This window comes from Prionailurus bengalensis, chromosome B2 (genome assembly GCF_016509475.1).
Source record: "Prionailurus bengalensis isolate Pbe53 chromosome B2, Fcat_Pben_1.1_paternal_pri, whole genome shotgun sequence".
In the NCBI taxonomy this organism is placed as follows: domain Eukaryota; kingdom Metazoa; phylum Chordata; class Mammalia; order Carnivora; family Felidae; genus Prionailurus; species Prionailurus bengalensis.
The window spans coordinates 5,292,168-5,319,616 of NC_057349.1; the positions used below are offsets into that span (position 1 = coordinate 5,292,168).

General features: G+C 42.7%; 1 protein-coding gene across 1 annotated transcript in view; it reads left to right on the forward strand.

Annotated features, from left to right (window-relative positions):
- The first annotated feature begins 719 nt into the window (after positions 1-719).
- LOC122489166 (dyslexia-associated protein KIAA0319-like) overlaps positions 720-27,449 on the forward strand; it is a 54,356-nt gene continuing 27,626 nt past the window's right edge. Inside the window, 9 exon segments of the mRNA XM_043590702.1 lie at positions 720-819; positions 904-1,040; positions 1,042-1,091; positions 3,898-3,990; positions 5,457-5,558; positions 6,665-6,745; positions 7,819-7,915; positions 9,351-9,436; positions 9,439-9,475. Coding sequence (XP_043446637.1) covers positions 811-819; positions 904-1,040; positions 1,042-1,091; positions 3,898-3,990; positions 5,457-5,558; positions 6,665-6,745; positions 7,819-7,915; positions 9,351-9,436; positions 9,439-9,475 — 692 coding nt within the window. The 5' untranslated portion in view covers positions 720-810.

Consider the following 27,449-nt stretch of genomic DNA (forward strand, 5'->3'; position numbering starts at 1 on the left):
TGGTCAGTTGATTTTGTCTTGGTCTGATCAATATATTTAAAATTTTACGCTTCATCTTCTTTCAGCCTTGGTTCCTGAAATTTGTTGTTGAAGGGGTTTACCAGTTGCCTCGTAATATCTGAACTGTATGAACTAAAGTATCTAGTAGTTAGTTAATATCAGCAGTGAAGTCAGTTATCTGGTGCCCGGTCACAAAATGTCTCTGTCCTTACTTTCCTCAACTGCTGAATAGACACCAGTTTGTGATTTCAGTAAATACCTGAGGCCCCCTCCCTGGTTTATATTGGTCTTACAGCTTTTCTTTCTGTGGATTTCTCCCTGCACCTCCCCCCTTGGGTCTCCTGTGTTCTAAGCCTGACTTTTACTTACCTGGACCCATAGTCACTGGCAATTTAAGCTCAGAAGGTAATTTTGATATCATTTTACGAGACTTTCCCCTCTGGCACATAATGTTTAATTTAAAAACTTTAGGTTGGCTAACTTTGTAACTTTAAGTTACAGTTTATGCACATAGATGGTATGACTAGAGATCATTTACTCTAGAAGCCTGGTCTTTGAATGTTCTGATTGTCTTCAGTTACTGCCTTGTTGAATAGTTCGGGGGCTGTGGAGGGTTTTTTTGTTGTTTTTTCTCTTTTCATCTTGAGTGATTCTGGGTGTGCATGTTCACTTACAATAATTGTCCAACCCACAGTTTTCTTTTTTCTTTCATTTTTAATAGATATCAGAGCATATTTGAAAGAGATGGTGTAGAATTCTACTGTTGTATGATACCAGACATGGTTTTTCCAATGGCACCGAATCCAATTTATGAGAAAGGTCAGTGACGTTGTATTGCTTGACGAGGGCAGCCATTTTTGTTTTTTCTTTCATAGCAATTTGTCTTTGTAATTGATCTCCTAGGTTCTAATGCCTTCCCGTGATCCTCCTCCAGCCAGACCGGAGTTGAGCCCAGCCTCCACAGAGAAGAGGCCGGTTCTGGCCCCCCCATGGAGCGCGGAGCATAGCAGCCTGAGCCTTCCCACTAGCGTCGTCCCCGGCGTCCACCCCAACTGAGCCACCTGTGTCTCCCACCGCTGCTCCCAGGACAGGTAACAGTACTGCTCCTAGTACAGCTGGAAGAAAAGTACAAAAACGTGCTGTAGGAGAGTCGTGGCAGCTATCAAGTTTACTCGTTCCCCCCAGGCACATCGTTGAGTGTGTCCTAGAAACGGTGCTTACACACCAGGCGTGAAAAGACGAACACACGCTGTCTTTTCCCTCTGTGATCTACAGTGCAGGAAGTGAGACTGACAGACAGGGACATGGACGGTTTTCCTATCACCTGGTAAGTGCTGTGACAGGAAGCTGAGGGAGCAGGGGAGGCACCCGGCCTGCCCTCTCAGAAGGGCCGGGAAGCCTCTCCGGAGGCGGTAGCGCCAGGGTAGAGCCAGCCGGCTAAAATGGGGTCGCTGCGTTGTTCGGGTCAAGGTGATGACATGTGTAACAATAGCGATGACTGTTCAGTGAGCACTTAACCGAGTGCCGGGAACCATGCTTAGCATTTCCCGCCCATCACCTCATTCGTTGCCTGTGGAAGAGAGCAGAGGTTCAGGGGGGCTCAGGCGACACTTTGGGAGAGCTGTAAGGAGGCCGTTCTGGCGGGAACTGATTTACGTGAATGAGAGGGAACCAAGGCGTGAGTCTACAGTGGTGAGCAGGGCAAGATTTTGAAAGATCTGTAATCTGTGCTGAGGAATTTATGCTTCATTGGGTAAGTAGAATCTCTGAATGACTTTAGGCGGGAAAATGAAATGATCAGATTTGTTTCAAGAAAGTAGTTGACTGGAGGCAAGAAGATCCCTGAGGACTGGAGGGAGTGATTGCAGGGCTGAAGAGAAGAAACCAGATTCGAGCACTATCAGCTGGAGTCAGTGGGATTTGATGAGTGGTTGACCGGCAGGATGAAAGAAGCAGGACCCTGAGACCGATGAGCGGCTGAAGACGAGGCACCAGCAGCCATTGGCATAGAGGTGACTACTGCAGGCTTAAGGCCCAGATCTGACCTTCCAGGGCGGCTGGTGGGTGAGCTAGGGAGAGGCCTGCGAGGAACTTTGGAGACCTCCCTTCTTTAGGAGTTGGAAGAACAGAAGGAGCCTACAGAGAAGCAGGACGTCAAGAGAAGGGCATGGACAGCAGGAAGGAAAGAGAGACTTCTAAGTAGGAAGAGGTCATGAAAGAGCCAGAGGCCGCAGGGATCAGGGCGAATGCTGAAAAGCTCCCATGAGATTCCCTAATAAGGAAGGTGTTAGAGACCTTGTTTCCTAGGCCATTCAGTGGGCACTGTACCCTGGGGTGACCCTCTCTGCCTGTTCACTTACTTTGATCCTCGGCGTCAGTAGACAGAAGGGTAATGGCAGAAGAGAAGCTGTGTGGTATATTGGAAAGGACACTAGCTGGGAATTAGGATCCGTGGGTTCTTTTTTTTTTTTTATTCTTTTTTTTTTTAATGTTTATTTTTGAGAGAGAGAGAGAGCACAAGCAGGGGAGGGGCAGAGAGAGAGGGAGACACAGAATCTGAAGCAGGCTTCAGGCTCTGAGCTGTCAGCACAGAGCCCTACGCAGGCTCAAACTCATGAAATGTGAGATCGTGACCTGAGCTGAAGTCGGGTGCTTAACTGACTGAGCCACCCAGGCGCCCTGGATCTGTGGGTTCTAATAGCACTATTGCACGGAACTGCTGGAAGGTTAGACGAATTGATCATTTTAAAGCCCTTGGGACTGTGCTTGGTACAGTGTGATCTGCTTTGTGTGTTTGTTGAAATAAATACATTTAAAATAATTAAGTTTTGGTGGCTCTGTTTTTACTAATTATTCGTACAACCTTGAGCAGTGTAATTACTTTGCCTTTCTAGGGCGCAGTTCCCGCGTCTGTAACATGATAGGTTTAGACCAGTGTCCCCTCTGGGTCCACAGTTGCCTGACTTTCAGGGCAAAGAATCAGTAGAAATGATGGGTAAGAGGAGATCCGCAGAGAAGCTCGGGAGGCGCCTGCAGCTGGTGTCGGAAGGTACTGGAAGGACTGGGTACTGACAGACAGAAGAGGAGCAGATTTAGTGAGCCACCCATCCAACGCCTCCACGTACCTAAGATCTCTAAAGAGCACTCAGCTTTAAAAAAAAAAAAAAATCTTCGCTTTTCTCCCTGTGACATCCTGACATCTCTCGGTTGTATTTTACAAGTGAGACTAACGTCCAGTGGTGTCTCACCAATTGAATACATCAGTGTTCTGCTGGTTATGGAGACGGTAAATGAACAGTGTTCTGAGTGCTCATCTAGTGGGTAAGCACTTTTGATGAGAGTGAATGTTCCTCCTGCCTGAGTTAAAATAGCTCTTTCATATGGAGGTTGACCGGGTTTACTCTTAGAGAGGTTCCAAGAACAAGGCCATTAGTGACAATTCGTGAGGCTGCTATCAGAAGAACTGAGCGGTGTGTGACTAATGATACAGAAACACTCATGATTACACTCCATTTTTTAATAAAAACAGCACATACCAGGGAGGTAAGAGGAGCTTGATGGTAGGAAGGAAAAGAGATTCCACCCACAGTACCCGACCTGTTCCGTACAACCTTGTTATTCAACACTGTGCTCACTCAATCCAAATCATTATTTTCTTCACCTTGTCAACTCACATAGATGGCTTAAAATTTGCGAAGTCTGTTCTGCAACAGAATGTGAGTCATGGCTCAGTTCCTAGCCAGAGGAAAAAAGTGTCTTCGATAAATCACAGGAGGAACTATTGGAAAAATATATGTTATTTTATCTTGTGGCTACTAAGAAATAATCTGTTGCAGGGAAGTAATATAGCATCACTATCATATATAAAGGAATGTACTATTTCTAACCAACTTTTAGTGAAACAACTGGTGTCCACTGGAGATAATCTAATAACTTTACCAGGAAATGAAGTTGAACTGAAGGCTTTTGTTGTGCCGGCGCCTCCCGCAGGTGAGAGTTTGACTTTCCTGTGTGACCCCAGGGGCCCCTTAGCTGGGTTGCTCTTAACTGGTCTTTACAGGTACTTTACAGCAGGGATTCATTTTCACAACACTGTGTGAGGTCACGACTGAAGGTTTGGGAGTCGTGGGGAGGCTTTGGTGGTCATAAGCATTGAATCTTAACTGAAGTAGTTTAGGGGCGCCTGGGTAGCTCAGTCGGTCAAGCGTCTGACCTCAGCTCGGTTCATGATCTTGTGGTCCATGAGTTCAGTCCCCGCGTCGGGCCCTGTGCTGACAGCTCAGAGCCTAGAGCCTGCTTCTGATTCTGTGTCTCCCACTCTCTCTGCCCCCCTGCCGCTTATGTTCTCTCTCTCTCTCTCTCTTTCCCTCTCAAAAATGAATAAATGTTAAAAAATAAAAAACACCATACTGAAGTAGTTTAAAATGGAGAAAGAGTATGGGAAACTCATATAGGACACGCCCCTTAATTGGTCCAGACGGAAAGCCATGCATTACTGAAGAGGCAAAGCAAGAGACGTGTTAGAGCAGGAGAGGTTTCCACATCCCAGAGTCTGACCTGTGGTAACCCCCTGCGGAGAGGGGGCAGGAGGGGGCACGAAGCTGTTTTCAGCTACTACGGTGTGGGCAATGGGGCTCTGAGGTACTCAGGATGCCTCACACCAGCTCTTCCAAAAATGTTTCTCAAAATGCCCTTTCTTCTGCTTGTCCTATGCCCTACTATTCAGCAAACATGGGAGCCATCCCTCTGACCTGTCAAAGGCATTCTTTCTTAAGGTATATTCGTTGGTAGGGTGTTGGATGTTTCTCATTCAGGTTAGTCCCTTCATCTGTCCCCCGCCCCCATCACATATGGGTCAAAATTTAAACAGAGATGATAATATTTGGCATTTCCTTTAATCCTGTTACTGAGATACTTCGTACTTGAACTAGCATCTCACTGTGGGAGACAACTTCTTCTTTATACAGAAGAGTTTAATCTGTTTCTACGTCCTTCAGTAAACCCCCGTGACGGATGAAACAAATGGAAATCTCCTTGCCTTTTATTAAAAGGAGAAAAAGTACAGTGGCTTATATACTGTGTTGAAATCTATCTATCTATGTATCTATTTATCTATCTTTCTGTATATCTGTAGTCACCCTGAAAGGAAAGTCATCAAATGCTAACTGTGGGATCAGGGAGATTTTTTTTTCCTTTTTCTTTTTTTTGACTTTCCACATTTCATGAATTTTCCGTAAGCTGTGTGTTTCCCTACTAAAACAGAAATTTTCCATTAGAAAGATAGAGAAACTTGCTATTTCTTACTTGCTATTTCTTAGTTGAAAGCTGATTTCAGGATATGTTTGGCATCTCTTCTGCTGGAATTAGGGACGTCCTCTCCTTTCCTCTGCCCAGATTGTATATAGTAACTTTTCAGAACTTATGACTACTCACTCGTATTCCTTTTTTGCTCTCAGAGACCACGTACAGCTATGAGTGGAGCTTGCTAAGCCACCCGGTAGACTACCGAGATGAAATAAACGAAAGACACATGCAAATGCTTAGTCTCTCTCAAATAAGTAACTGGAGACTGGCCGGATATGACAGCATGCCACAGAATTCAGTTCACACTTGAGCTGCTGAACCCTGAAGTCTGTTTTACGATTGAGATCAGAAGGAGGATACAAATGAGTCAAGTCACAACCATGTAGATGGGCAGATGGCGAAATGTCAGAATCTCTGTTGAGGTTAAAAAGCCTGTGTTCTAAGTCTCCCTCTCTCGGTAGAGGTAGAGGCATTCTGGTCATCTCTGCTCTACGAGCAGCCACGTTTCTAGAACTGCCAGCGGTTCGATTCCCACACACGGATGCTTTGGCCATCATGTACTGCTCCAAGATGTCAGCACCTCACGAGAGGAAACGCGCCCCCTTCCTGGCCCGGAAGGATGAATGAACTGCCTCAGCTGCTAGAGGATCTGGTTTCCCACCTGTGATTATCTCGTCCTTGTTCGCGAGACCGCGCGGCCGTGGGTGCTGTGCAAGCTCACGTCGGCCTCGAGTCACTGGGCATGGTTCCTCTGAGCGTGGCCCCCAGACTACTGATGGCCGACTCCCCAGAGCGAGTAAAAAGGTGTGACTCCCTTGCACACGAGTTTAAGAACTGCCCCCCTCGGCCAGCCCCCCTCACCTACGCCCCTCACTTACAGCCCGGGAACACCTGTAGCTCAGCTGCAGGCCTTTCTGGGGGCAGATGGCCTCTTCAGTATGACGGGGCACAGGCTTCACACCTGTGGCCATGTCTGCAGGGCTCCGATGAGGCTGTGTCCTGAGCCCCTGTGCTGTGCTCACTTCAGGAGGAATGGCTTCTCGGATAGTTTAGGATTTTTTTTTTTTTAAGTATATTTATTTTGACGGAGAGAGAGAGAGAGAGAGAAGACACAAGTGGGGGGAGGGGCAGAGAGAAGGAGAGAGAATCTCATGCAGGCTCTGAGCTGTGAGCACGGGGCGCACCGTGAGGCTTGAACTCACGAACCATGAGATCATGACTTGAGCCGAAGTCAAGAGCCGGACGTTTAACCGACTGAGCCACCCATGCGCTCCAGTATCCTAGGACTTTTGAGGCAACGGTCCCATTATGGCTTTTGAGCGTTTACCTGTGTAGCTTTTATTTCTGTTGCAGTTGTCAGCAGGACTTGACGTGTTCAAAGTAGCAGTTTCCGGTGAAAATGCCTTTGGAGAAGGATATGTCAGTGTCACTGTTCGGCCAGGTAGGCCCCTGTAGGAGAATGGCCTCGTGTCATACAGGTGTATCTCTGGTTTTGGTGCCCGAATAAAATGGTAATGGGTTTTTTATTTTTACATTTGGCTCTACTATAGAGAAAATAAGCGAGAACGATGTGGTGTGTTCTTTGGTTTCCTTTCTCCATTCTGTGTGATTCTCAGTACTTGCTCAACTCTGCTATTTAAGGCTGCCCTTAGGTTTCTCTGTCCGGCATTTGCTCCTGTCACCCCTCCACCCCCTTCCTCGTGACTCTGCCTTACCTGCCGCGGAAGGCTTTTTCAGATAGTCGGCTGAGCCCCCAAGGGGCCAGGGGAGGCACGCAGTGGGCTTTCGGGCTGCCACCAGCCCCCGAGTCAGTGCATCTGTGTGAATTAGAGACAGGTGTACCCTCGTCCGGGTGGGCCACCTGTGTGCCGTCTCTGCCTCCCAGCTGTTCCCCCAGGGGCTCAAAACTCCCCTCTGTCGGAGGAGCTGGAACCGTACTCCGTTGCTCCCTTTCGGCACCTACTGTCCACGTTCCGCGATGAAGCCCGGGGTTGTTATTACCCAGGTTATTATTACCTGGTTCTCACCATGTCCCCTGAGCCGGGACTCAGCCTGCAAAAATGTAAACCTGCAGACAAGCTCCTAAATTGACCGGAAGATTGCAAAACTTGAGGAAGTACTCTCCACAGCTGAGGCCTGTGGGATAGACACCTTCTTGACAGGACATTTTATAACCAACTTTTAAAAAAAAACACTTTTTTTTTTTAATGTTTATTGACTTTTGAGAGAGAGACAGAGTGTGAGTGGGGGAGGAGCGGGGGGGGGGGGGGAGGGGGAGACACAGAATTGGAAGCAGGCTCCAGGCTCCGAGCTGTCAGCACACAAGCACACAGCCCGACACGGGGCTCGAACTCACGAACCCTGAGATCATGACCTGAGCTGAAGTCGGACGCTTAACCGACGGAGCCACCCTGGTGCCCCTATAACCAACTTTTAAAAAGCAGATGCTATACTGGGGTTATGATATACACACACATAGCAGGCTCAGCCAGTGTCCCTTTCTGTGTCATACAGCCAGAAGAGTCAACCTGCCCCCCACGGCAGTGATTTCTCCCCAGATGCAAGCACTCACCCTGCCTTTGACGTCAGCCTTCATTGACGGCAGCCATGGGTATCTGGGACAAGTCAGGGTCTCTCCGCCCTGTGGGCTGTGAGGTTTATCGGTGCTCCTTGTGAAGGCCGGGAGACCTCACACACCAGTGTGGATGCGTGAGCGTCTTCCTCATGGGGCATGTAGCTCCCAGCCCTTCAGGTGCCTCGTCACGGCCTTTGTCTCATATGTGTCTCACTTGTCTGTGGAAACTTCTTCGGGGCCCAGCCATTGGATTTGGAATTAAAGCCATTGTTAGCACATCTCCTTTTGACGTAGCGAATGAGATGAGCAACAGGAAAATCACTTTAATGCACACAAGAGGGGTTGCCTTCGTCCAGGGTGGGTTGTGTTGTGTTAATTCAGTCAGAGTTCGTTCCTTCTCTTACACGTGGAAGGGGCCCCTGTGTGACTACAGGCATTCGTGCAAATGACAGTGGGTGGAAAACATCCCCTACGTTTGACAGTACGTTCGTATAGATAGATCGAGATATAGGACAGTGTATGACAAAGTATGATCAGTCTCAGCGTGACCGGTATTTGCATATGTGTGCAGTTAATCACAAAGCTAATACCAGATCCTGTAAAGAATAGATCCTTGGTTGTTGGAAGGAGAGTACTTGTCAGCCGCTAATGCTGTTCCATTTTGCAAATATGCAGAATTCCCACTGACGTGATCATTTGTGTCTATTCAGATATCACTATCCACATTTCCCTCTTCACAACCTGAAAAAAAAAGCGTATTTCAGGTGAAACTATTTACATGAGGACACGTACTGCATTTTGATTTCTCTAATTCAGGACGACTCAGGTACAGGAAACTGTTTGGGATTATTCGTGTGTCGCACCAACTAGTTCTTTCTTTAACTGCATTAAATGCAGCTGACTCCCTTCCGGGTCTAAATGTCTGTGATTCTGTGTGGCCCGTTTTGTTTTGTTCTCTTTCGAAGCAGAAATGGGCAGTTTTCTTATAAGGTACTACCTTTCTTTGGATTTACACCTCAATGATCAGGGTTGTAAAAGGTGTCGCATAAAATACGTATAAGTGTCTCTTAGTTCTTTATGAATCTGTCAGTTCAGATACCTTTGTCAGATCATCAGAAGGGTATCATGTTCTAGGGAAAAAGCATTTCAGTGTGCTTCATCTGTTTGACTCCTGTTTTGTTGTTGTTGTTGTTGTTTTAAAAAGCAAAGCACCTGTCAGCGTGTTTTTTTAAGAGTCACAACCGAGCGCAAACAGCCCTCTCAAATCTGGTGGAAATTCGGGAGAACAACAGTGATGATAGTCCAGGGAGAAGAAGAAATCTCCCTGGTAGCACATAATACACGGCCGTTGATATCTGTGTAATTATGCGATTTCACACAAAAACAAATTGAAGCTTGAGGACTGTAAATTACAAAATTGTACGGTTCTTGCATTTCATTCTAGGTTTCACTTTTAAATCTTTCTAGAAAGTACAGACGACATGAGAATAGTGAGTTATCGCTGGGAAGGAATTAACGGCCCCTTCCGAGAGGAGACCCCCGCCAAGTCCCCCGTCTTAGTCTGTCTAACCTTGTTCCCGGAGACTATACTTTCAGGCAAGTGGTTCCCCCACCTTTACTGTGCTTCCTCGTACTTATGTGTTGAGTAGTTCCTTGGATCGATGCCTATAAAATATACTGTGCTGCTTCTCATTTCAGTCGCGAGGCGAGGTGGATTTGGTTTCCTTGGGGGTTTTGGGTGGCAGCGACTTGAGACTGAAGTCCTCACTGATGGATGTGTATTATAAGTGCTGGCTTGTTGGAGACATTTGGTTTTGGTTGTCAGGAATGGTATGTTGCTGGCATATTTAAAAAAATTTTTTTGTAACGTTCATTTATTTTTGGGAAGGAGATAGAGTGTGAGTGGGGGAGGGGCAGAGAGGGAGAGGGAGACACAGAATCCGAAGCAGGCTCCAGGCTCTGAGTTGTCAGCACAGAGCCCAACGCGGGACTTGAACCCATGAACCACGAGATCATGACCTGAGCTGAAGTCGGATGCTTAACCTACTGAGCCATCCAGGCGCCCCTCACATCTTTTTGCTGTGTCGAGTTCTGTAAGAGAAAGTTTGTGTCTTCAAAGTGAGGCAGCGTATGATTTATCTGTTTTCTCTGTTTCTTTTCATAACTCATATTTTTTATTTTTTTAAGTGTACTTATTTTGAGAGAGAGCGTGCACGCATGTGCAGGGGAGGGGCAGAGAGAGGGAAAGCAGCCTCCGGCGCCGTAAGCACAGAGCCCGAAGTGGGGCTTGAAGTCACAAAGTGTGAGATCATGACCTGAGTCGAAATCAAGAGTCAGACACTTAACCAGCTGAGCCACCCAGGCGCCCCTGTGATTTGTTCCTGTTTTTTCCTGAGTACTATTCCAACATATGGATGTACCACATGTATTTATCCTTCCATCTAGTATGGATAGTATGAACATCTGTACTGTTTACAGCCTTAAAAACAGTTTTTTAATTTTTTTTTAAGTTTGTTTATTTTTGAAGGAGAGGGAGAGACCAAGTGTGAGCTGGGGAGGGGCACACAGACAGACAGACACACACACACACACACACACACACACACACACACACACACACACGGAGACACAGAATCCAAAGCAGGCTCCAGGCTCCAAGCTGTCAGCACAGAGCCTGACGTGAAGCTTGAACCCATGAATCGTGAAATCATGACCTGAGCCCGAGTTGGATGCTTAACTGACTACGCCACCCAGGCACCCCAGGCTGTTTACAGCTTTGAGCTATTACAAATAAAGCTGCCATTAATATTTGTTATAAGTCTTTGTGTGGACAGATATTTTCATTTCGGGGGGTAAGTTATCCAAGAGTGGAAAGGTCAGGTTCTGTGGTGAGTTTAAGTTTAATATTTTAAGAAATGGCCAAATTCTTTCCTGAGGTGGGTGTAGTATTTTACAATCCCACCTTCCGTGTGTGAGAGTTCCAGTCTCCACATCCTCACCAGTACTTGGTATACTTACTCCTTTTAATTTCATCTAATTTGATGGGTGGTAGTGTCTCATTATGGTTTTAATTTGCATTTTCCTGATGGCTAATGATATTAAGCATATTTTCAGGTGCTTATTGACCATTCATATAACTTTTTAAGGTTTTTTTTTATTATATTTATTTGTTTTTGAGAGAGAGAGTGAGACAGAGTGTGAGCAGGGGAGGGGCAGAGAGAGAAGGAGACAGAATCTGAAGCAGCCTCCAGGTTCTGAGCTGTCAGCACAGAGCCTGACGCAGGGCTTGAGCTCACGAACCATGAGATCATGACTTGAGCCAAAGTCGGACGCTCAACCGAGGCGCCCCCATTCATATAACTTCTTTTTGGAAGTATCCTTTTCCTGTTTTATTTTTTAAATACCCTTTTATTTTTTTTTAAGTAAACTAACCCCAATGTGGGACCTAAACTCATGACCCCAAGACCAAGAGTTTCAATGCTCTATTGACTGAGCCAGTCAGGTGCCCCTCCTTTTCTTATTTTGAAAATTGTATTGGGGTGTGTGAGTGGCTCAGTTGGTTGAGGGTCCAACTCTTGATTTTGGCTCAGGTCATGATCCCAGGGTCATGGGATCAAGCCCCGCATGGGGCTCTGCGCTTAGTGTAGAGCCTGCTTGAGAGTCTCCCTCTGCCCCCTCCTCTGTTCACACTCACGCACACGTGCTCTCAAATAAATAAATAAATAAATAAATAAATAAATAAATAAGTAAATAAAATTGTAATTCTGTTCCTATTTAGTTGTAAGAGTCTATACATTCTGAAGTAGTACGTTCATTATTTTGTTTTGTTTTATTTTATTTTATTATGTTTATTTAGTTTGAAAGAGTGAGTGAACAGAGGAGGGGCGGAGACAGAGAATCCCAAGCAGGCTTTGCACTGTCAGCGCAGAGCCCGATGCAGGGCTCAATCCCATGAACCATGAGATCATGACCTGAGCCGAAATCAAGAGTTGGTTGCTTAACTGACTGAGCCACCCAGGTGCCCTGAAACAAGTTTATTATTTTATATATGTTGTGGATATTTCCTGCCAGTATATGACTTTTTATTAATCTTTCAAAGAGGAAAAGTTTTGAATTTCTATTAGGTGTGATTCATCAATTTTTTTTTTCTTTTTTTTCATGCTTTTTGTGTTCTGTTTTAAGTAACCATTGCCTATCCCAAGACTGCAAAGCTTTCCTATGGTTTCTTCCTAGAACTTTTGTAGTTCTAGGTTTTATATTCAGATCTAGGATCTATTTTGAGTTATTTTTATGTATTGTGTGATATTTTTGAATGTGAAATCAACCTTGTGTTCATGGGTTAAATGCTATATGGTCATTATATCCTCTTTGTTTAGCCTTAGATTAAACTTACTACTATTTTGCTAAGGGTTTTTTGTCTTCATGAAAGGTATTGGTCTATGCCTTTCTCTTCTTGCAATGTCTTTCTCAACTTCGGGTCTGAGGATCACACTGGCCTATTAAAACAAGCTGGCTAGTGATCCATTCCTTCTTCTCTTTCTGAAACATTTGTGAACAACTGGTGGGATTTCTTCTTGAATATTTTATAGAATTCACCGGTAAAATCACCTGGGCCTGGAATTTTCTTTTGGGGAAAGTTTTTCTGGTTTTGTTTTAAATGGATGCTATTTATTATTTTTTTACACGTTTATTTATTTATTTTTTGAGAGTGAGAGAGTGTGAGCAGGGTAACGGCAGAGAGAGAGGGGGAGAGAGAATCCCAAGTAGGCTCTGTGTTGTCAGCACAGAGCTCCACGCGGGGCTCAGTCTCATGGATGAGAGATCGTGACCTGAGCCAAAACCAAGAGTCAGATGCTTAATGGACAGAGCTACCCAGATGCCCTTCTTTTTGGAAAAGTTTTGGGTAACAAATGCAATTTTTAAAATAGCTGTAAGGCTGTTTAGGTTTTCTGTTTTTGTTTTTTTTTCTTGTGGTTTGTGGTAAGTTGCATTTTTCAAGAATTCTGCCTGTTCATCTAAATTGTCAGATTTGTTGGTTCAAAGGATTTTATAAGTATTTTCATATTATCCTTTCATGCCTGTAGGGTCTGTGGTGATAACCCCATCTTCATTTCCACCATTGGTGATTTGTGTTCTCTTTTCTTCTTGATCAGTGTGATTAAGGTTTTTGTTAATTTTGTTTATATTTTCAAACTAATTATTAACATAACTAGAGCTTTGCTTACTTTGTTTTTTAATTTGTTGATTTCTGCTCTTATCTCTACTATTTCTTTACTTCTGTTTACTTTGGTTTACTTTGCTCTTCTTATAAATTCTTAGACCAGAATCTTGGATCATTCATATTAGATCTTCCTTGAATGTCTATAAAGCTTTTAAAACTATAATTTTCCTCCACTATTTGCCTGTATCATAAACATTTTGGTTTATTACATTTTTAAGATCTCATATACCACTTTAAGAATCCAATGATTTCATTTTTTTTTTTTAATTTTTTTCTAACGTTTATTTATTTTTGAGACAGAGACAGAGCATGAACGGGGGAGGGTCAGAGAGAGAGGGAGACACAGAATCTGAAACAGGCTCCAGGCTCTGAGCCGTCAGCACAGAGCCCGACGCGGGGCTCGAACTCACGGACCATGAGATCGTGACCTGAGCCGAAGTCGGACGCTCAACTGACCGAGCCACCCAGGTGCCCCAAGAATCCAATGATTTCAAAGAAGGAGCATATATTCGTACTTCTGTGAAATCCATTCATGGGTCTATCAGTGCATCCATATATTTATAAATCCTCTGAAGTCTGACTAGGATGTTTTAAAAAATATTTTTTTAATGTTTATTTACTTTTGAGAGAGACAGAGACAGAGTGTTAGTGGTGGAGGGGCAGAGAGAGGGAGATACAGAATCTGAAGCAGGCTCCAGGCTCTGAGCTGTCAGCGCAGAGCTTGACCTGGGGCTTGAACTCATAGACTGCGAGATCATGACCTGAGCTGAAATCAGATGCCCAACCGACTGAGCCACCCAGTCGCGCCAGAGTCTGACTAGGTTAAGAAGCTCCCAAGCATCTGACTGGATTCATCTCTGGAGCATTTTAAATTGTATGTATGTTGTGAAAACTCCTGTTCTGGTTTATTTGTAATATCAGTTTAAGAAGCACTCTACTGCATTAGTATAGCTATCATTTAAAAACTGGAAAATAGCACGTGTTGGTGAGGCTATGACGAAATGGGAGCCCTTGTGCATTGCTGGTAGGAACGTGAAGTTATGCAGCTGCTTGGAAGACAGTTTGGCAGTTCCCCAAAAGAGTAAACCTAGAATGACCGTATCTGCAGTCTCGCTTGTAGGTATGTATACCCAGAAGAATTGACAGCAGGATTCGTGCTTGCATACCATCTTAGTCTGTTTGGACGATTACAGCAAAAGTACTAGAGTCTGGGTGGCTTATAAATGACAGAAATTTGTTCCTTATAGTTCTGGAGGCTATGCAGTCCAAGGTTAGGGTGCTGGCAGCTTGGGTGTCTGGTGAGGGTCCGTTTCCTCGTTCATAGACAGCCACTTTCTCGCTGTGTCCTCACATGGCAGAAGGATTGAGAAAGGGGTAAGGGAGCTCTCTGAGGTCTCTTTTACAAGGGCACCGATCCCATTCTCTGCCGTAATGATCTAATCACCTCTTGAAGGCCCCACTTTGAAGTACCAATCACATCAGGGATTAGGTTTCATCATACGAATTTGGGGCGGGAGACACAAATATTCAGTCTGTAACATGCACCAATGTTCATAGCTGCATTCCTCATAATAGCCAAAAGGTGGGACAGCCAAAATGTCCATCCACAGATGAAGGGGTCAGCAAAATGTGGTACACGCATATAATGGAATATTATTCAGCCTCAGAAAACGAAATTCTGACATATACTATAACATGGATGAACCTCGAAGACATTAGGTGAAGTGAATGAAGCCATTCACAAGGGACAGACGATCCCACTTACATGAGGTAGAGTAGACGAATTGATAGAGATAGAAAGCAGAATAGTGGTCGCCCTGGGCGGGGGGATGGGAGAGGGGAAATGTAGAGTTAGTGCTTAATGGATACAGAGTTTCAGTTGGGATGATGACAAAGTTCTGGAAATGGATGGCCATAGGGATTACACAATAGTGTAAATGTACTTAATACCACTGAATTACATAGTTAAAAATAGTTAAAATGGTACTTTTTATTTTATATATTCTTCACCATACTAAAAGAGAGAGAGACAAAGAAAGACAGACAGACAGAAAGACAGACTTAGCTAGTTCTGCGAGCTTATTTTATTATTAAGAGTGGATCTCGAGGAATCTGTAGCCTCTGTGAAGGCTGGGTGAGCAGCCACATGGGGCATCCAATGTTCATGTGTGGCTGTTTTTTTTTTTTTAACTTTATTTTTTTTTTAGAGCAGTTTTAGGTTTTACAGTAAAATTGACAGGAAGGTGCAGAGATTTCCCACATGCCTTCTGCCCCGACCTATGCATAGCTGCCCCCATCATGAACATCATTCGCAAGCATTGTATGTATTTTACCCAGGATGAGTCAACACTAATGCATCCTAATCAGTTGAAGCCTATAGTTCAAGCCTGCAGCCTTAGGGTTCCTTCTTGCTGCTGTACATTCTATGGGTTTGGACAAATGTGTAATGGCAGATGGCTGTCATAATCTCATACATCGATATCGCGCAGGTATCTATCGTGTTCTCTCCCCAAAAATCCTCTGTGCTCCACTAATTCATCTGTCTCCCCTGCCCCCTCTCTGGTAAACACTGGTCTTTTTACTGTCTTCATAGTTTTGCCTCTTCCAGAATGTCATATACTCAGAATTGTGCAGTAAGTACCCTTCTCAGATTGGCTTCTTTTACTTCGTAAAGTGCATTTATGGCTCTTCTTTGCCCTTTCATGGCTTGATAGCTCATTTCTTTTTAGCACTGAGTAATATTCCATTGTCTGGGTGGACCACAGTTTATTTCTCCATTGACCCAATGCAAATAAAGCTGCCGTAAATATCCATGTACAGATTTTCGTGTGGACTTAAGCCTTCAGCTCCTTTGGGCAAATCCCAAGGAGTGTGAGTGCTGGATCATACGGTAAGAATATGTTCAGGTTTTGAGAGAAACCAGCAAGCTGTCTTGCAAAGTGGCTGGACCTTTGGCTTTCCCACCTGCAGTGAAGGAGAGCTTTTCTACACCCTCACCAGCACTGGGTGCCATCAGAGTTTCGACTTTGGCCATTCAAACAGGTGTGTGGTGCTCTCTCATTGTTGTTTTAATTTGCATTTGCCCCATGACGTGAGGTGGGGCCTCTTTTCCTGTGCCTGTTTGCCATCGGCATGTCTCTGGGGCGGGGTCTTTGTGTGTGTTTTTAGTTTACCCCCTTGGCAAGGCAGTCACAGCTGGATTCAGAAGAGATACAGGGTTTCAAGAGACAAGTAATAATTGGGGAGTTAATAATATACTTTTCTTCTTATGGTAAGAATAAAGCAGGGGCGCCTGGGTGTCTCAGTTGGTTGAGCATCCGACTTCAGCTCAGGTCACGAACTCATGGTTTGTGGGTTCAAGCCCCGCTTTGGGCTCTGTACTGACAGTGTGGAGCCTGCTTGGGATTCATTCTCTCTCTCTCTCTCTCTCTCTCTCTGTCTCTCTCTCTTTCTCCCCCTCTCCCTCTCCCTGTCGCTCTCCCTCCCCCCCTCCCCCTGTCCCTGTCCCACTCTCTCTCCCTCTCAAAATAAATAAATAAACTTGAGAAAAAAAAAACCTTTAAAAGAGAATAATGCACATTTGCCATAAAAGTTTTTAAAAACTCCTCATGCGGTCCATGAGTTCGAGCCCCGCGTCGGGCTCTGTGCTGACAGCTCAGAGCCTGGAGCCCATTTCAGATTCTGTGTCTCCCTCTCTCTCTGACCCTCCCCTGTTCATGCTCTGTCTCTCTCTGTCTCAAAAAATAAACGTTAAAAAAAAATTAAAAAATAAATAAATAAAAACTCATCATGTATCTATAATTAGAAAGAAAAAAATATCCCTCATAAGTCTGTCTGGAAATAAACACCCTTAACTGTATGGCATTTATGTTTATGGTCTTTTTTCTGTACCTACATGAACTTAAAACATTTTTTTTCTTATTAGATCAAAATGTATAGGATGTTTAGAAGCTATCTTCTAGATTTTTTTTTTTTTTTGATGTGTGGATTACATGCACATGGAGCAAATCTTCCAGGATTTTCTGGACTTGTTTAATTTTTTTTTTTTTAACGTTTATTCATTTTTGAGAGAGAAAGACAGAGCATGAGCAGGGAAGGGGCAGAGAGAGGGAGACACAGAATCCGAAGCAGGCTCCAGGCTCCTAGCCGTCAGCACAGAGCCCGACACGGGGCTCGAACTCACAAACCGTGAGATCGTGACCTGGGCCGTGACACTCAACCGACTGAGCCACCCAGGCGCCCCTAGATTTAATGAAAATTTAAAAGTTTTATCTTTCACATCTGAGTTTTTATAGTGTTGTGAGAGCCAGTCTAATTTTCCGCATATGGATAATCAGCCAGTTGTCCCAGTACCGTTTATTGGCCGGTCGGGCATATCTTTTCCCAGTCTGCAGGTCACAACTCTGTCAATTTCTCACACGTGTGTGGGTCTGGATTTGGATTCCATGTATCATGAATATCCACCTCAGTAAATATTCTGTAACATCATGTTTGGTGCTGTGCTGATACATTGTATTTTATCAATTGGGCCCCATTACCTTTTGGGATGAGCACTGGGTGTTGTATGGAAACCAATTTGACAATAAATTTCATATATTGAAAAAATAAATAAATAAATACACAAAAAATAAAGAGAAAGAAGAAAAAAAATGAAAGAAAAAAATTGGGCCCCATTATTCAGTGTTTGGGCTAACATCCTTATAGTTAAATTTAGGAGTACAAGTAAAATCTCCGGTCAGAGTCCTGTATGTTTTTAAGGACTTTGTCATATGTTGCCAAATCATTGCTTCCTTTTATCTGAGGGTTTTACTAAGGTAGACTTGTGGGAGAGCTTCATCATATAAAACCTTGTGGGAACTTCAGGAAAATTATTATTAAAAGCCTTTCTCCAGCACTTATTTTTTGGGATAAAATTTATGTATAGTGAAATGTCACTTTACGAGGTACTTTTGATTCTTTTTTTTCCAAGTTTTTATTTAAATTGTACTTAGTTAACATAGAGCACAATATTGGTTTCAGGAGTAGAATTCAGTGATTCAACACTTACATACAACACACAGTGCTTATCACAAGTGTCCTTTTTTTTTTTTTTATCAAGAAACACACTCTTTTTTTTTTTAACGTTTATTTTATTTTTGAGACAGAGAGAGACAGAGCATGAACGGGGGAGAGGCAGAGAGAGAGGGAGACACAGAATCGGAAGCAGTCTCCAGGCTCTGAGCCATCAGCCCAGAGCCCGACGCGGGGCTCGAACTTACGGACCGTGAGATCGTGACCTGAGCTGAAGTCGGACGCTTAACCGACTGAGCCACCCAGGCGCCCCACAAGTGTCCTTTTTAATACCCATCCCCCACCTAGCCCATTCCCTCCTCCCCCTCCATCAACCCTTAGTTTGTTCTGTATCTTAAGAGTCTCTTATGGCTTGTTTCCCTTTCTTTTTTCCTCTTCCTTCCCTTATCTTCATCTGTTTTGTTTCTTAAATTTCACATATGGGGGCGCCTGGGTGGCGCAGTCGGTTGAGCGTCCGACTTCAGCCAGGTCACGATCTCGCGGTCCGTGGGTTCGAGCCCCGCGTCGGGCTCTGGGCTGATGGCTCAGAGCCTGGAGCCTGTTTCCGACTCTGTGTCTCCCTCTCTCTCTCTGCCCCTCCCCCGTTCATGCTCTGTCCCAAAAATAAATAAACGTTGAAAAAAAAATTAAAAAAAAAAATTTCACATATGAATGAAACACATGATACTTGTTTTTCTCTGACTGACTTAAATGGCTTAGTATAAAACACTGTAGTTCCATCCACGTTGGAAATGGCGAGATTTCATTCTTTTTCATGGTTGAGTAGTATTCCATTGTGTATATATACCACCTTTTCTTCATTCATCAGTTGGTGGACGTTTGGGCTCTCTCCATAGTTTGCTGTTGTTGATAATGCTGCTACAAAGATTAGAGTTCAATTGAATCTGTATTTTTTGTATCCTTGAGTAAATGCCTGGTAGCGCCATGGCTGGGTCATAGGGTAGTTCTATGTTTTACTCTTTGAGGAAACTACATGCTGTTTTCCATGGTGGCTGCACCAGTTTGCATTCCCACGAACAGTATGAGAGGGTTCCCCTTTGTCCACATCCTCACCAACATGTGTGGTTTCTTGTGTTGTTAATCTTAGCCATTCTTATGGGTGTTAGGTGATAACTCATTGTACTTTTGATTTGCATTTCCCTGATGATGAATGATGTTGAACATCTTTTCATGTGTCTGTTGGCCATCTGTATGTCTTTAACGAATGTCTTTTCACATCTTCTGCCCATTCCTTAACTGGATTATTTATTTATGGGGTGTTGAGTTGATAAGTTCTTTATAAATTTTGATACTAACCCTTTACCAGATATGTCATATGCAAATATCTTCTCCCATTCTGTCAGTTGCCTTTTAGTTTTGCTGATTGTTTCCTTCACTGTGCAGAAGGTTTTTATTTTGATGAGGTCCCAATAGTTCATTTTTGCTTTTCTTTCCCAGAGATGTGTTGAGTAAGAAATTGCTGCGGCCGAAGTCAGAGAGGTTTTTGCCTGCTTTCTCCTCTAGTATTTTGATGGCTTCCTGTCTTACGTTTAGGTCTTTCATCCATTTTGAGTTTATTTTTGTGTCTGGTGTAAGAAAGTGGTCCAGGTTCATTCTTCTGCATGTCGCTGTCCAGTTTTCCCAGCACCACTTGCTGAAGAGACTGTCTTTATTCCATTGGATATTCTGTCCTGCTTTGTCAAAGATTAGTTGGCCATATGTCTGTGGGTCCATTTCTGGGTTCTCTGTTCTGTTCCATTGATCTCAGTGTCTGTTTTTGTGCCAGTACCATACTGTCTTGATGATTACAGCTTTGTAATACAGCCTGAAGTCTGGGATTGTGATGCCTCCAGCTGTGGTTTTCTTCTTCAAAATTACTTTGGCTATTCAGGGCCTTTTGTGGTTCCATATGAATTTTAGGATTGCTTGCTCTAGCTCTGTATAGAATGCTGGTGTTATTTTGATAGGGATTGCATTGAATATGTAGATTGCTTTGGGTAGTATTGACATTTTAACAATATTTGTTCTTCCTATCCAGGAGCATGAAATCTTTTTCCATTTTTTTGTGTCTTCCTCAATTTCTTTCATAAGCTTCTATAGTTTTCAGTGTACAGATTTTTCACCTGTTTGGTTAGATTTATTACTAGGTATTTTATTATGGTTTTTGGTGCAGTTGTAAATGGGATCGATTCCTTGATTTCTCTTTCTGTTGCTTCATTATTGGTGTATAGGAATGCAACCAATTTCTGTGCATTGATTTTTATATCCTTCAACTTTGCTGCATTCACGGATCAGTTCTAGCAAGTTTTTTGGTGGAATCTTGGGTTTTCCATACAGAGTGTCATGTCAGCTGCAAAGAGTGAAAGTTTGGCCTCCTCCTGGCCAATTTGGATGCCTTTGATGTCTTTGTGTTGTCTGCTGAAGCTAAGACTGACAATACTATGTTGAATAACAGTGGTGAGAGTGGACATCCCTGTCTTGTTCCTGACCTTAGGGAGGAAGCTCTGTTTTTCCCCATTGAGGATGATGTTAGCGTTGGGTCTTTCATATATGGCATTTACAGTCTTGAGGTGATCCTTCTATCCCTACTTTCTTGAGGGTTTTTTTGAAGAAAGGATGCTGTATTTTGTCAAATGCTTTCTCTGCATCTGTTGAGAGAATCATGTGGTTCTTGTCCTTTCTTTTATTGAGGTGATGTATCACATTGATTGTTTTGTGGATATTGAACCAGCCCTGTATACCAGGTATAAATCCCACTTGGTCATGGTGAATAATTTTTTTAATGTATTGTTGGATCTGGTTGGCTAGTATTTTGTTGAGGAGTTTTGCGTCCATGTTTATCAGGGAAATTGGTCTATAGTTCTCCTTTTTAGTGGGGTCTTTGTCTGGTTTTGGAATCAAGGTAATGCTGGCTTCATAGAATGAGTTTGGAAGTTTTCCTTCCATTTCTATTTTTTGGAACAGCTTCAAGAGAATAGGTGTTAACTCTTCTTTAAATGTTTGGTAGATTTCCCCTGGAAAGCCATCCAGCCCTGGACTCTTGTTATTTGGGAGATTTTTTATTACTAATCCGATTTCTTTACTCGTAATGGGTCTGTTCAAATTTTCTATTTCTTCCTGTTTCCGTTTTGGTATATATATTTCTAGGAATTTGTCCATCTCTTCCAGATTGCCCATTTTTTGAGCATATAAGTGCTGATAATATTCTCTTACTATTATTTGTATTTCTGCTGTGTTTGTTGTGATCTGTCCTCTTTCATTCTTGATTTTATTTATTTGAGTCCTTTCCTTTTTCTTGATCAAACTGGCTAGGAGTTTATCGGTTTTGTGAGTTTTTTCAAAGAACTAGCTTCTGGTTTCATTGATCTGTTCCACTGTTTTATTGCTTTCAATAGCAATGATTTCTACTCTAATCTTTATTATTTCCTGTCTTCTGCTGTTTTGGGGTTTTATTTGCTCTTCTTTTTCCAGCTCTTTAAGGTGTAAGGTTAGGTTGTGTATCTGTGGCCTTTCTTCCTTCTTTAGGAAGGCCTGGATTGCTATATACTTTCCTCTTATGACAGCCTTTGCTGTGTCCCAGAGGTTTTGGGCTGTGGTATTACCATTTTCATTGGCTTCTATGTACTTTTTAATTTCCTCTCTAACTTTTTGGTCAGCCCATTCATTCCTTAGTAGGATGTTCTTTAGTCTCCAAGTATTTGTTATCTTTCTACATTTTTTTCTTGTTTTTGATTTCGAGTTGCACAGCACTGTGGTCTGAAAATATGCACGGTATGATCTGGATCTTTTTGTACTTGTTGAGCGCTGATTTGTGTCCTAGTATGTGATCTATTCTGGAGAACATCCCATGTACACTGGAGAAGAATGTGTATTCTGCTGCTTTAGTGTCATAGACTCTTAGTCTAACATTCTTTCTTGTCCAGGAAGAGAGCGGATGCGAGACTGAAACCGAGAGATGGCTAATGTCCGGGAAAAGACAAGAGCCCTGAATAAGGGTCCTGGCTCCATATTTATTAAGATCAGAATGCTTACAAACATGATGGGCCTGCACAAACAGACAATGAATCTTTGAACGTTAACTCAACGGTATGAGGGAAAAGGGGTTTTGAGGATATACAGTGTTTGGGGTTTGGGTCAATATAAAAAAAAATCCTGGTGCTGGGCAGATGGGCAGATGGTTGTTAATGACAGACAGGAGGTGCCATGTCTGTTTGTCTTAGCTAGCTTAGGGGATGAGACAGACAGAGCAAGTAACCTCAGGGTTAACAAGGCACCTTTTCTTTTACTAATCAGCTCCCATCTGGGCAGCTTCACCTGCAGTGGTTTATAGCCCTATTTACCTGATTTGGTCCTTCCTTCCTATGAAAGCAGCTTTCTGCTATAGCACTAAATTAGGGGGCGCTTTCGCCCTGACTGCCTAATCTTGCTTATACATTTATAAGCATTTATAAAGTTATTTATAAATAAATATATAAATTTACAATTCATATACATTTGTATGGGGGTGTTTTCCCCCCTCTCTATTCTGGGGGCCTTGCCCCCCCATCCTTGGGGCTTTGGCCCCCCCCACCCTATTCTGGGGGCCTTTGCCCCCCCTCCGCTCTATCCTCTGGGCCTAATCTTGTTTATGCAAGCTTGGATGTGAGCATGCTATGGCTTTGTAATTCTTTATGCCTTGTTAACACATCAGTGCAGGCTCAGGGAATTCCTAAGCTTATTCCCCCTACTTTAAGATGAAATGTTCTGAATATATCTGTTAAGTTCATCTGGTCCAGTGTGTCATTCAGAGCCAGTGTTTCCTTGTTGATCTTGTGTTTAGATGATCTGTCCATTGCTGTTAGTGGGGTGTTGAAGTCCCCTACTATTATGGTATTATCAATGAGTTTCTTTATGTTTGTGATTAATTGATTTATACTTTTGGATGCTCTCACATTTGGAGCATAAATGTTTACAATTGTTAGATCTTCTTGGTGGATAGACCCCTTAATTATGATATAATGCCCTTCTTCATCTCTTTATTTTAAAGTCTAGATTGTCTGATATCAAGTATGGCTACTCCAGCTTTCTTTTAGTGACTGTTAGCATGATAGATGGTTCTCCATCCCCTTTCTTTCAATCTGAAGGTGTATTTAGGTCTAAAGTGGGTCTCTTGTAAACAGCATATAGATGGATCTTGTTTTCTTATCCATTCTGTTACCCTATGTATTTTGATTGGGACATTTAGTCCTTTGACATTTAGAGTGAGCACTGAAAGATATGAATTTATTGCCATTGTTTTGCCTATAGAGTTGGAGTTTCTGGTGGCATTCTCTGTTCCTTTCTAGTCTTTGTTGCTTTTGGTCCTTTTTTTCTCCTCCCCCCCCCCCATCTTTTCTCCTCTCAGAGAGTCCCCCTGAAAATTTCTTGCAGGGCTGGTTTAGTGATCAAGAACTCCTTTAATTTTTGTTTTCTGTGAAACTTTTTATCTCTCCTTCTATTTTGAATGACAGCCTTGCTGGATAAAGAATTCTTGGCTGCATATTTTTCCAATTCAGCACATTGAATATATCCTGCCACTCCTTTCTGGCCTGCCAAGTTTCTGTGGATAGGTCTGTTGCAAACCTGATCTGTTTTCCCTTGTAGGGTAAGGAATTTTTTCCCTTGTTGCTTTCATGATTCTTTCCTTGCTTGAGGATTTTGTGAATTTGACTATGATATGCCCTGTTGATGGTTGGTTTCTGTTGAATCTAATGGGAGTCCTCTGTGCTTCCTGGATTTTGATGTCTGGGTCTTTCCCCAGGTTAGGAAAGTTTTCTGCTGTGATTTGCTCACATAACCTATCTACCATTTCTTCTCTCTCTTCATCTTCGGGGTCCCCTCTGATTCTGATGCTGTTGCTTTTTTTTTTTCAACGTTTATTTTATTTTTTTGGGACAGAGAGAGACAGAGCATGAACGGGGGAGGGGCAGAGAGAGGGAGACACAGAATTGGAAGCAGGCTCCAGGCTCTGAGCCGTCAGCCCAGAGCCTGACGAGGGGCTCGAACTCACGGACCGCAAGATCGTGACCTGGCTGATGTTGGACGCTTAACCGACTGCGCCACCCAGGCGCCCCTGATGCTGTTGCTTTTTAATGAGTCACTAATTTCTCTCTTTCTTAAATCGTGCTCTTTTGCCTTAGTCTCCCTTGTTTTTTCTACTTCATTGTTTTCCCTAAGTTTGTCATCTGTATTGCTGATTCTCTGCTCTGACTCATCCATTCTTGCTGCTGTGGCATCTGTTCAAGATTGCAGCTCAGTTATAACATTTTTTATTTCATCCCGACTAGCTTTTACCTCCATAGAAAGGGATTCTAAACTGTTTTCAACCCCAGCTAGTATTCTTAATATCATGATTCTAAATTCTGGTTCAGACATCTTGCTTGTATCTGTGTTAAGTCCTTGGCTGTCATTTCTTCCTGTTCTTTCTTTTGGGGTGAATTCCTTCATTTCATCATTTTGAAGGAAGAAAAGGAATTAATAAGGTAAAAAAAAATTAAAATTAAAATATTAAAAACACAAAAAGAATAAAGGATGCTAGATCTTAGGTGTGTTCTGGTGTGATTGTTGAAAGGAGCTTGATAGATTAGAGTAAAAAGGGAAAGATAAGAAAAAAAAGGAAAATGTTTGAAACTTTGAAAAAAATACAATGAGAACAAAATGAAATGATGGAAGTAAAAAATAGAATTTGAAAAACTTATAAAACAGTAAAAAATACAGTAAAAAAACTAAATAAAAATATTTTTAATAGAAATGGAAAATAAAAATAAATTTTTTCTGTTTCTGTATCCAATTATAAGAAAAAAAGGAAAAAAAATTGAATAGATGGACCAGTAAACAGGCTGAGGTATGATTGAAATTACATCGGTTTCCCCTAAAAGTGGAAGTAGGAAGCACTTTATAGTCCGTAAACTAAGCAGGCAGAGAGACTTGTGGTGTTCCTGAAGAGCAAGGTTGTCCCAGTTGGGCAGGGCTTAGTGTTACGGCTCCGTTTCTCACTAGATGGTGCTGCTTGGCTTACTGGGGTGGATTGTTGTGGCACCTGTAGGTGTGTATGCACATGTGCAGGAAGGGTGAAAATGGTGTCACCCAGCTACCCAGTCTCTAGTATCAGAACTCTGTGCTCTCCCCGATCAGCAATTGTGCACCCCTCCTTTGTCCCTGGATTCTGTCCACACCCTGCTTTTACACTGTCCATGCTCAAGCTGTCATGTTGCCAGGCGGTACCTCCCTCTTTTGTTCAGTCCCTTGCATACTCTTCTTATCTCTCGAGATGCTTTCAGGCGTGAGGGATGCTTTCCGTACTCTGCCCCTGGCTCTGTCCTCTCTCTGAAAGCAAAAACAACTCCCTGCCCTCTGCGGCTTTCTCCCCCAGTCACCTCTCCGTGCCATGTACCTGCTGGTTCAGGTTGTGCAGAGTGTTGTGTTATTATACCTCAAATCAGTATTCTAGGTGTGCAGGATGGTTTAGTGTTGATCTGGCTATATTGCAGGGATGAGAGATGCAAAAAAAAACTTCCATGGTGTTCTGCCATCTTGGCCCCTCCCCCACTTCCATGTATTTTTTAATTCTTTAATTCCCTCATTAACCCATTCATTCTTAAGTAGGATGGTCTTTAACCTCCATGTATTTGTTGTCGTTCCAAATTTTTTCTTGTGTTTGACTTCATGTTTCATAGTGTTGTAGTTGGAAAATATGCATAGTATGTTCTCCATCTTGTTTTATTTGTTGAGGGCTGATTTGTGACCCAGTATGTGATCTATTCTGTAGAATGTGCCAGGTACATTTGGAAAGAATGTGTGTTCTGCTGCTTCAGGATGAAATGTTCTGAATATACCTATTAAGTCCATCTGGTCCAATGTGTCATTGAAAGTCATTGTTTCCTTGTTGTTTTTTTGCTTAGATGATCTGTCCATTGTTGTAAGTTAGGTATTAAAGTCTCCTACTATTACTATAGTATTAACAATGAGCTTCTTTATGTTTGTTATTAATTGATTTATATATATGGGGCCTTCACGTTGGACACATAAATATTTATAATTGTAAGATCTTGTTGGACAAACCCTTTTATTATGATATAGTGCCCTTCTCCTCTCTTGTTATAGCCTTTGATTTAAAATACAGTTTGTCTGATATAAGCACAACTACTCTGGCTTTCTTTTGACATCCATTAGCATAAATGTTTCTCCATCCCACACTTTCAATCTGTAGGTGACTTTAGGTCTAAAATGAGTCCCTTGTTGGCATCATACAGATGAGCCTTGTTTTTTTATACATTCTGATACCCTATGTCTTTTGATTGGAGCATATAGTCCATTTAGATTCAGAGTGATTATTGACAGATACGAATTTAGTGCTAGCATATTGCCTGTAAAGTCATTTCCGAGGATTTTCTCTGTTATTTTTGGTTTTTCTTTCCTGCTCAGAGAGTCCTCAATTATATTTCATCAGGACTGGGTTAGTGGTCATGAACTCCTTTAGTTTTTGTTTGTCCAGGAAACTCTATCTCTTCTATTCTGAATGGCAGCCTTGGTGGATAGAGCGTTCTTGGCTACATACTTTTCCCCTTTAGCACTTTGCATATATCATGCCACTCCCTTCTGCCTGCCAAGTTTCTTTGGAGAGATCTGCTGCTAACTGCATTTTTCTTCCCTTGTAGATTAGGAATTTCTTTTCCCTTGCTGCTTTTAGGATTCTTTCCTTATGTCTGTGTTTTGCAAGTGTTGGCCTGCTTTTGTTGATTTTGATGGGAGTCCTCTGTGCCTCCTGGATTTGGATATCTGTTTCCTCCCCCAGATTAGGAAGTTTTCAGCCCTTATTTGCTCAAATAAACCTTCCGCATCTTTTACCCTCTCTTCTTCTTCTGGGAATCCTATGATAATGAATGTTATTATTATGGAGTCACTGAGTTCTGTAAGTCTACTTTTGTGATTTAAGATTTTTCTTTCTCTTTTCAGCTTCATTATTTTCCATAATTTTATCTTCTGTATCACTTATTTGTTCCTCTGATTCTGCCCTCTTTGTGGTCATTGCATCCAGTTGGTTTTGCATCTCAGTTACTGCATTTTTTATTTCAGTCTGACTAGTTTTTACATCTTTTATCTGTAGTAAGGGGCTCCCTGGTGTTTTCTTTGCTTGTCTCAAGCCCAGCTAGTATCCTTATGATTATTGTTTTAAATTCTGAATCAGGCATATTACTTATATATGTTTCAGTTAGGTCCCTGGCGGTGACCTTTTCTTGTTCTTTCTTTTAGGATGAATTCCTCCATCTTGGCACTTTGTCT